The sequence below is a fragment of the Gymnoscopelus braueri genome, assembly GCF_963280865.1.
Source record: "Gymnoscopelus braueri genome assembly, chromosome: 18".
NCBI lineage: Eukaryota > Metazoa > Chordata > Actinopteri > Myctophiformes > Myctophidae > Gymnoscopelus > Gymnoscopelus braueri.
Genome location: NC_137618.1, coordinates 22,748,563 through 22,759,695, shown reverse-complemented (window position 1 = coordinate 22,759,695; position 11,133 = coordinate 22,748,563). Strand labels below are relative to the sequence as shown.

At 42.2% G+C, this 11,133-nt stretch overlaps 1 protein-coding gene across 5 annotated transcripts in view; it reads right to left on the bottom strand.

The window, feature by feature from the left end:
* The window catches only part of LOC308073443 (phospholipid-transporting ATPase IH-like), a 48,499-nt gene extending 37,831 nt beyond the window's left edge, over positions 1–10,668 (bottom strand). For all 5 annotated transcript variants that reach the window (XM_080412349.1, XM_080412350.1, XM_080412351.1 and 2 more), the window contains exon 1: positions 10,195–10,668. In XM_080412349.1, the coding sequence (XP_080268475.1) occupies positions 10,195–10,233 (39 nt within the window). In that variant the 5' untranslated portion in view covers positions 10,234–10,668. The remainder of the gene's footprint in view (positions 1–10,194) is intronic.
* Positions 10,669–11,133: the final 465 nt, after the last annotated feature.

Here is an 11,133-nt window from a genome sequence, read left to right as displayed (position 1 = left end):
AAAAGAAAGCAAGAAAGAAAGCAAGAAAGCAAGAAAGCAAGAAAGCAAGAAAGCAAGAAAGCAAGAAAGAAAGACAGTAAATGGTGGATAAATAACCAAATGAGATAGGTACTTAAATTTCATGAGATAAAAGAGACTGGCACAATAAAAATCTGAAATGAGAAATGAGACTCAAGAGAAACCGACAGACAGGTGGTTGGCTGAGAGACCCTGTGTAGAAAAAAACAGAGACAGTAATAGCTAACATGATGACAGGATGATCTATGACTCACTGCGAGAACATAGTTAAGGAGATATGAGAGACATACGCCAAAACAACACCCTATACCACCATTCCCGTAGCCCAGATAGTTGTGCGTTTGTGCAACAGTCATTCAGTCAGACCAGCACTTTGTGATTAGAAAAGAAAACCAAAAATAACTCCATGTTTCACCTCTGTGACAAGTTACAGAGGGAGAGGGAGAGGCCGAGGGAGAGGGAGAGGGAGAGGGGGAGGGGGAGGGAGAGGGGGAGAGAGAAAGCTTGTGTAGACCAGTTTTGTGGAGATGCTGTACTATCCACAGTAGATGTTAGGCCAAAAGGACATGGACGTAAAATTGCACAGTGAACCTTGTAGCTAACCAGCCGGTTTACGGTTTCTAACATCCACCCCCCCCCCCCCCCCCCCCCCTCTCCTCTTTTCTCTCCCTTACACTCCTCCTTCCATTCACATCCGCTTGTCTTTCTCTGTTCCACTCTCTTCACCTCTCCTCAGATCTTCCTGGCACTGTGTGCTCCGACGACAATGTGACTGCGGGAGAGGAGAGGTACGAAGACAGAGAAGAGAGAGAAGAAAGCTTTGTGGGTCTATAGCTATCTGATCATTAATCTGCCGCGATCCGTATCAAACCCTGGCCCACTGTTCCCTCTTCCTTTTTGCTGCTCCATCAAACAGAGTGGGTGGCTGGTTGAACAAAGGGCATGGAGGCTTTTGTCTTTATTAATCACACTAAAATGGCCAGCGAGTGAAGATGCTGATGTTACATCATCACCTGCAACACGGGGAGGAAGTCAGCTTGGAATTGGATTGGAAAAGAAATAGTGGACTAAGGACTTGAAGTTAGAGCTGGGCTTGCAACATGTCAACACCATGACCTCTGTTTAACCCATTAAAACCGGGAAAGTATCAGTGTAACCACTTTAACCATTATTTTATACTTTAGCAAAAATATTGAACATTTGTGCAAATCTTTGAATATATTTATAAACATGTTCTACTCAAATATTTGCTCCTGGAACTAAATATTTTCAGATGAGGGTCCACAACCAAATACATAAAATGTTTGGGGTCCTTGACATGAAAACGTTTGAGTACCACTGATGTGATACAGCAATATAAGTATTTTCAAAAACTGTTAGGATTTAGAAGACATTTTTAGAATCAGCCTCAGATCTTAATGGGTTAACCGGTTGCTCTCTTAAAAGATGCATTATTATTGAGTGTGTGCACAACACACACACACTCGATAATGCTAGTCAAGAGTAGCAGTCACCGACTCTGTAGATTATTCTTTTTGCCACCTTTCTGATGATAAAGTTTTTTTATTTGCCTCGACTATGATGTCTCTCCATCATGCTGTATCTACTGCACTTTTCTTTCCTTGCCCTGTAACCTGCTGTATTGTCTTTGGTGCCTGAATTTCTTAGATAGCACATGAACCTAATGTGGACTCAAACTGCATTATGATCTAGTTTGATTTTGATATCAACTTGTATCATTGCTTCAGAGGTGCTTTCACAGAGCAGCTACATCTAGTAGTCCGGTTGAGATCTTAATGACAATTGCCTATGTGTAATACTGGAAACTGCCTGCCATTTGATGAGCTTTAATGGAGAATATTTTTAACAATGAAAGCCTCAATGGAAATGTAACCCCCGAACCCTACTGGTGCTATACTCTTTTTTAAGCTGCACAAGACAGATTACATACACTGACCACAAAGACATTCACCATCCGAGCAAACCATCATATCCCATGGTGTCTAGCTCATTACTAGCAAAGGGGGATAATAAAGGTATCCACCATTAACTGGGCTGATTAAACGGTCCTGTCTGATCCCTCCTCCACTATATCACGCTGCCCTGTGGTGCCACAGACCATGTTAAGCAGGTATCCTTCATTAACCCACAAATTCAGTTCCCCTGACTGGGTTCTTCCTTAATGAAGTAGTCTCATTAACGAGGCAGGGGACATGGAAACATATTCATGGCATGCTTACACAACACACAGATGTATGTACTCAGTACTGTAATAGAGTGCAACAGTCGCCGCCATGTTTTATAGCGGTGCAGGTTCCAGAGGTAGAAATACCATTCATTTCTTCATAGACGTTTCAGAAAATCCTTAAGAGTTTTTTAGCCTGGACATTATATTTACTATTATTGCTACTACTTGTATCTCCCTCTCTCTCTTCTTTCTCTCCCCCCCCCCCCCCTCCCCCGACACGGTCGAGGCAGATGGCCGCCCACCCTAGAGCCTGGGTCTGCCTGACGTTTCTTCCAGTTAAGGGGGAGTTTTTCGTTGCCAATGTCGCAGAATTGCTTGCTCAGGGTGGGACAATGTCGGGTCTCTGCTCTACATGTAAAGTGTCTTGAGACAACTTGTTGTGATTTGACACTTTAACAAAATTGAATTGAACATTTATATAGTAACACGAGCTCCACCAATCAGAGACGTCACAGCTAACACATTAGGATTGCGGGTAGTGAAGTTAAGGGGGAGTTTTTCGTTGCCAATGTCGCAGAATTGCTTGCTCCGGGTGGGACAATATTTCAAAAATAGTGGAAATAGCAGATCTGCTAGCTTAAAACACGTTTTGAGCTTGTAGATCGGCTATTTCCACTGTGTTATTTGCCATATCTGCTATACACCTTTTTGTTCACAAAGCCTAAAAGCCAAGCAAACATTTTTTTTTATTTATAATGTTCCAATAATGTTCAACGACAGTTAAATCGTTAATCGCAATTATTTGAGAGACAATTAATCGTCAAGTAAAATGACATAATCGTGACAGCCCTAAATATAGCTGATAAACTCCTCTACGGAGAATAGGAAAGGGAACTCACTGTTGAGCACTACAGATATATTTATGTTTTACATTTAAAGAGTAAAAATTACAAATGATACAGAAACAATGTCCTTCAGCTGCAGTGAACTAAAGGACATTAATTACTATTTTTTCACTACACTGAAATGAATGAGAAATTGAATACAAAATGACATCGTATTGACTCACAACACTTGAAGACCCAACATCCACATCCATGCAAACATCATATCAGGGGCTCTCAGGAGATTTCTATTTGTATAGTGATTAGTGCACATAAACACCATAGACATCCATGTTTCTCATCTGCCATTCATCACCATAGCAACACTAATGCAACCATAGACAGAGACTAAGTATGAAAGTTCATAGTAGCCCATGACACACTATATAATACACTAATACTAGGCAATGGGAATACAAAGTTCAAATTAACTATGGGATTTTGTCATTACCACTTTTCTCATCATCACATAACATATGGTGGTGTGTTCTGCTATTGGCTCAGTGCTCGTCAATGATAGCTTGTGCTGAAATGTGGCTTCTAAATACTAAGCAATAAAGCCCAATCATAACAATATTTTCTTATATAACCAGACATAAATTTGAGAAAGAACTATTAGCGCTGTTTAAAATCTATAACAAGAAAGAGATTGTCTTCTTTGGTCTACTGGCTGCGCAAAAAAAGGTTTGGCACTGATCGGTCCTGCGGTTTGCGAGATAAGTTCGGATTTCAAAGACACACACAGACAGGGGTGAAAACATAATCTCCACCCCTATTCGTCAGCCTGGCGGAGATAATAAAAGGCGTATTCAAATATGATGGTAAATATTGCCTTAACTATTGGCACTGAATAGAATTTAACACAAGCAGCCCTTATACAATGAGTCAATTAGACCACACCCACAAGACCTGTATTATTTTATTCCGTGTTTTCTACCATACTTTTCTTAATGTGAATCAAACAGTTGCATAAGTCTCCAATCCCGCTGTGCTACAGTACGTCTGTCCTCTCTTCTATCTCCTATTCTATAGTTAACACTTAAAACTGACAACATGCTAATATGCTCCCTTGAAATATTAACCTGTAATGAAACCTCTGTGTACGAGCTATGCTGTATGGCAAACAAATCTCATACTCTCAACTCAAGCCAACACAAACAAAACAAAAAGCACATGGCAATGCGCAGCTTGAACCAAACACAGGCACCGTTTGTCTGTTTGTCACCTTTGTCAGTTTTTCTCTTCACCAAGGTTCAATTTTGGGGTCAAGCGAACAGGAATATATAGACTAATCTACCAAGCTAAGCTGTAAAAGCAAGACACACGACTCACAGTTCTGTAAACCCTAGAAAGGCTCTTACTTTATTGTATGCCTGCATGCCTGCATCATTCTGCAAAAGATTTTCCAGCAAGCAACACAGTCATATGACAAGACAAAGTTTGGCTTAAAGGGCTTTAGGTCCGCTCAGAACTCCCTCCCTGACACCGTCTCAGATCAGAGGCAAAGCTCAGACCTATATCTCACGCCTCATATTCGGGGCTGTTTACACAAGACTCATTATTAATCCATATAGTATACATATAGAGCAGACAGGATTAGAAGAGGGGAAGGATTAGCCTTAAGTCGTGAAAAGAATGTTCATGTCGCCGGTGCCAATCAAAACCTCATTATCACTGGCCATTATTTAAAAGGTCAGATGATGTGCTTCAGATTAAAGGACACGTGAATATTGCCTTAATTAGCCATCACTCATTTTTACTGTGAACCACAACCTCCACACAAACACACACACAGACACACACCATACTTCTCATCAAAATGATGACATCATGCAGTGTTATGAGAGCGCCTGCATAGCACCAGTCTGAAGCATCACATCAGAGCTATTATTACCACATTATAAAAGGCAAGCAACAGGAGGAGGGACTGAAGTCAGTCAGTGGTCACACATAAACCAACGCACCTGCCAAACCATTAAGTTAACACGTACAGCACACATCTGGTCAAAGCACGGGAAGTTAATTTACAGATGAGAAATGCATTCTCTGTTTGATTATCTTACTGTCCTCTTGACCTGTGCTCAGTTGAGTTAGCAAAATAACACACAAATACTGAGGAACTGGCAGAAATGACATGATTATTCCCTTAAAAAAACACAAGCTCAAACCATTTTAAAATCTATTTTTGCGCAATATCTCCATAGAAGGGAGACGTGACTACTTATCGGAAAAGACATGCAATGCTCCGAGCGAGCTGTGCTGTGATAAACATGGAACAACAATTATCTTTTCCTTGACACGAAATGGGAAATAATAATAAACAAACCATGTACTGACTAAAATCCGAAGTATTCCCAAAGGGGCTTTTTTGATTGCTGAGAGTGCACTCACTTTCTCTGCGACCAAGTTGGGTTGTGAACTCTCTGCATCATTCACCCATGGTTGTTGTTATCATTCGCTCATTTCAGCATGACCCACATTTTCAATCAATGAAAGTGATGTTGTGTGACTCCTGTCCATCATGCAGTGTATTCAGTGCAGCGGGCCAGGCCAACACGAGAATAAGACAACCTGCTGCTTTAGTTTTTTCACAATCTAATGTCTGCTTCTTTTTACTTTACAATTTGATTATATAATCAAATTTTGAAAGTTTGTTGACACCACACACACACACACACACACACACACACACACACACACACACACACACACACACACACACACACACACACACACACACACACACACACACACACACACACACACACACACACACACACACACACACACACACACACACACACACACACACACACACACACACACACACAGCTCGAAAATGTTGTGTATTTACGGACTTGTAATCCGTGTTATTTCACCGTGATGGGGAGAGCGTAGAGAGAAAGTCACATGACTGCCTCCGCCTCGTATTGAAGTTAATGGGGGGGATATGGTTCTCCTATGCACGGAGTGTCGGAGTTCCTAGTCATCTATGCGCGGAATTGCCGTTTGTCAATCCGTGCTATTTCACCGTGTTTGGGGGCCGATCGAGTTGGTTTCATAGTAAGCTCCACTCTGAGATCTGTCAGCAGCCAATGAGAGCGTGAGTCACATGCGCGGCTGCACACAGGCACTGCACACAGAGACACACACAGAGACACACACACACACAACCCGAGCACGGTTTCAAAGTAAGCTCCACTTTGCGCGGCGCGCCTCCTTCCGCTGCGTTCGCAACAACATACTGTCCCATACACTTTGCTTCCTACAAATTTGCTAAAATTCATGTTTGTCACTGCTCAATCTACAGACTGTGCCATTTCAGGGACTCAGATGAAATACGGCTGCCAACAGAATGCAATTTGATCACTCCAATGTTTCAGTCCCAGGCTGTATTTCCGTTACTGCACAACATATTGCCTCTTAAAACGAATGTGTCCTTGTCCTGAGAATGTCATTGTGTTGTGTTTTTATTTCAGAGGTAAAGCATTAGCTACACTTGGGCATGATGAAGCACTGTACATCAGGCAGCTCAGTTCAGCACCCCCCATATTGAATTCTGGTTCACTATCAGTCATTGTGTGAACACTTTAGGAATATCTCCATGTCAAACCATGAACTACTGTCCCACTAAAGTTAGCTGCTATCTGAGAGGAGTTGAGCCTGCATGGCCTGCAGTGGTTCTCAACCTGTGACACTGACACACACACACACACACACACACACACACACACACACACACACACACACACACACACACACACACACACACACACACACACACACACACACACACACACACACACACACACACACACACACACACACACACACACACACACACACACACACACACACACACACACACACACACTTTCACCATTGTGCAAACTTGTAAAAGTGATTGAATAGGCGTTTTACTTCAGTGCTCGAGTTTAATCTGATGCAGCGGCAGTGCCACTACCGGCCTACAGGCCAAAACGGAGGACTTAAAATATGTACATTATAGTATAGTCTACTGAACTCATTTAGATTTAAGGAATGAACAGATTGCGCTCATCCTCATGATCAATAAGAGATAAAACACTGAAGCATAAAAATGAAATGACTGCTGTAGACAGAGTTGTCTCACTTCCAGGAAAAAATGCTCATCCACAAATCTACACTCCAACACAAAATCTCTGCATCATCTGAAATAGATTAGTATTGAGCAGCTGCTGTGTTTCTGTCTATCACAAGCAGAACCCAAGTGGGGGATGACTATACTGTGATATATGATATATTTAATTTAATGCTTTAACCCGATGGAAGTGTGTAAGCTTGTAAGGTAGACAGTCAAATGTTGTGTTGTGTAGTACACTGCCTTACAAGCTTATAGAACTAGTCTGGCTGATACATATATTCATAAAATCGCAATTTAGGCATAAATTGATTCTGCTGACTCACTTTGGGCAATAGGCTGTCTCAGGTGATTGACAGTGTTATGAGCAGATATAGGAAGCATACGCAGCATAACTTCTTTACACAGCTCTGTCATTATCAAGTGGACTAAATCAGAAATAGGTTATGCTTTCACTGCTGGAGAGTGACAAATTTGCCTGAGGAAGGTCTACACGACCGAAACGTTGCTTCACATTAAACTTTACTCTTGACCGTGCATGTGGCAGTGTGCGGGCATATCTTTTATTGTTGATGTAGACTTTATATTGTCAAAATTAAGACTAAATACTCGAGACCTCACGATTTTGGCACACAATATGGTGCGTACAAAAATAAGTTTAAACGGGTTGCAAAATAAATCCACATGCTTTTGCTCAGAAGCCAAGCTAACCATAGTTAATGCTGAATTGTAGAATCTTTACAAATGGTCCAAGTCCCTTTATAGGGGAGTTGTTGCAAAGACAAAGATGGCACTAATAGACATTATAGGCTACATTAATAACATTCCCTCCATTTTAACTTTGATATTGGGACAAAGGAATTAATGTCCACATGCACACCACACCATGTTACCACGGCAAAATAATCAACAACTGATGTAAGAAGAGAAGGATGGACAGCGTAATGACAAATGAGGGGCGTGTTCAATGACCATGTCTCTCTTCCTCACTAGTGGATATGATTTCCCTTGACATTCGCCCTGGTGGAGCATCCGTCATACTCTGTACACACCCACTCACCCGCTTCCAGCACACAGAAACACACGCATATACACTCACTCAACACTCACTTAAACATGCTTCTGCCTACCTCTGGCATACAGCAAATACTTAAAAGTACAAACGTTCACAGAGAAACACAGGTGCTCGGGTGTGTGCGCACAGTCTGGTGATTATTTCACAATACTTAAAGAAGGTTTCTGGTCAGGTGGTCAAAGATAGGGCAAATAAAAATATATATATCTAAACCGATATTTAGAATCAATAACAGACTTAATCTTTCTCATGCAGGTTCGTTGTACAATAGTGGCGTACAGAAATAGTGACAATAGCAGATCTACAAGCACACAATGCTTCGCATCACAACGTTTTTTTTTGCTAATCGTTCCTTAATCGTAATCGAGGCCAAAGCTTGAAATAATCGTGATATTGATTTAAAGTCATATCACCCAGCCCTATAGTCAGAGACACACTACACTATGTATTGGCAGATGTGTTGACAACCCAGTGGTGTGTCCAGTCTGTGAGGGCTGGCCGTAACTGGTCCTGTCAAGTGTCAGGCCTGCTTCCCTCTATGCCTTCTTTCCCTAATTCAACCGCCCACTGGCCAGCTGGTTCCTGTCCTGGCAGATAATCACAGGCCACTAATGGCACTGGCCTTTTGAACGGTCGGGCGAACCGGTAATATGGCTCGAGATCAGCATCATCAACACTGTCATTAATACAGATCATTTCCTGCTCAGAGACGATCAAGAACATTCGTTAGAGATGCTGATTAGCCCCCGAGAGTCCTGCCTATCTGAGGCTACAATATGAGGGTGTTGTGTCACTGAATGTGTCAACATCTCCATGTTGCTCTGCATGTCTCTCATTGACCACTTGAACCCCAGCATCCATATTCTGGGAGGACAAGGACGCAACTGTAGATCAGCTATTTTTGGCAAAGAGATTGGGTGTGGATGGGAAAAAAGTGGTCCAAGTACAGAGCCAACTCAGGGTCCAGTTTACTAAGTCTAGAGGGTTTAAGTGGTTAATGGTAAATGGCTGGAGGTGTTTCATGTTCATGTTTTATGGTCATATTCTCCCCTGTAAAATCCACATGTGTGGCTATACCAACTATTGCTGCAGACTGGGGGTCAGAACAGTCAAAGAAAGCCCCCCCCATGTTAGTCAGGCTACTACTGCTATCTAAATAAACTGATGGATGTATACAGTTTATCATCAAAGCAGCTTAATTGGGCCAGCCAAGTTCATTCCTATTCTACACACCCTCCCACCCGTCACTGCATCTGGATTAACTAGCACATTCCCTATTCAGGTTGCAAACAATGTGTAAAGCCCCATAGTCAATGACCAGTGGAGCAACTCGGATCTAATGTCTATCATGAAAAATAATCAAAAGCCACGTTTCCAACACAGTCAATAGGTTATGTTATGGTTTAGGTCAGTGGTTCACAAACCACCTCAAGACCCAAAAGAGAAATAAGACGTTTGACCGGTACCTAAACTAGTGAAAATAGCAGATCTACAAGCTCATGACGCCTCGCGTTGTGAGCTTGTAGCTCGGCTATTTTGTATTTTCACTAGTTCTTAAACATTTGTTTTCTAATTTATTTATTTTTATTTTGAAAAATCAGTGGATTTGTCATTAATTCATGAAAACAAAAGCATTTTTGGGGGGATTATTATTACAAAATATATATGTTTTGAAATTTACTCGTGACCCATAAAAATGTGTCCGCGACCCACAATTGGGCCCCGACTCACTGTTTGGGAAACAGTGGGATAGGTAGCCTACTTTACTCGGCAGTCGGCATGATTATGTGTCAGGAAACACATGCAAAAAAACTACACAAATGTAACACCTAATGAGTTTACACCGCATTACACTGCATTTCATTGATTTCCAATGGTAACAATGTTGAATGGACGGATGGTCCCTTACGAATCTTCTGATGAGATTCCGGAGCACGGTGAAATCCATCCTGCAGACAGCAGACCAGGCTCTCCGATCCGCGGCGGCTACTCGGTGCAGAAGACGTTCAGCTCTCTTTTGGATCCCTGTAAACACCTAATGTAGATCTGTTGTTCACCACCAGTACCCATCGTTCACCGCCGCTATGTCTCCATTATGGTCCTATAAAGAAGAAGAGGCAGCAGCGGTCCTTCAGTCAGTCGGCTGTTGTGATTTTCATGGCATCCTATAGCGGGTTTGCAACAGCCATGCAGCAACCGAGCAGCAGAGAAGAACCTCAGCGGCTCAAGCCGGAGAATTTTCCATTTCGCGCAACTTTGAAAACCTTTCAATGTTCTTCTTCTTACGCCTCGGTCCCTATATGCATGGATATGTTATTCTCGCGAAATACAAATATTCCTTCATGTGAGCTCTGTATGTTCCGCTGTGCGCTTTACAGAGGTGGCCCTGTTACCTCGCTGTAGCAGAGCGATGCCAAATGTTACATTGCATTCATACGTCAGATGACTACGATGCGCATGCGTACTGCAAATTTCCCACTCGGTTAAATAAAAAGAGCCGATCTACAAGCTGTCAGTGCGGCGCGATGCGACGCGCTGTGAGCTACGGTCTATGGTTGGGCTAATGGTTGGGTTGTGGTGGGCTTGTTTTCGGGAATACAAGAACGCTCGCCCCAAAAGCACGGTCTCCCCCGGCCAAATCCGGCGACCTCGGAACGGTCGCCACCAGGCAGTGGTGGAAAAAGTACTCAAATTCTCTACTTAAGTAAAAGTACCAATATAAAAATACTCTGTTACAAGTAAAAGTCCAGAATTCAAAATTTACTTGAGTAAAAGTACAAAAGTATTGGCATCAAAATGTACTTAAAGTACCAAAAGTAAAAGTACTAAATATTTGAAAATAGCAGAT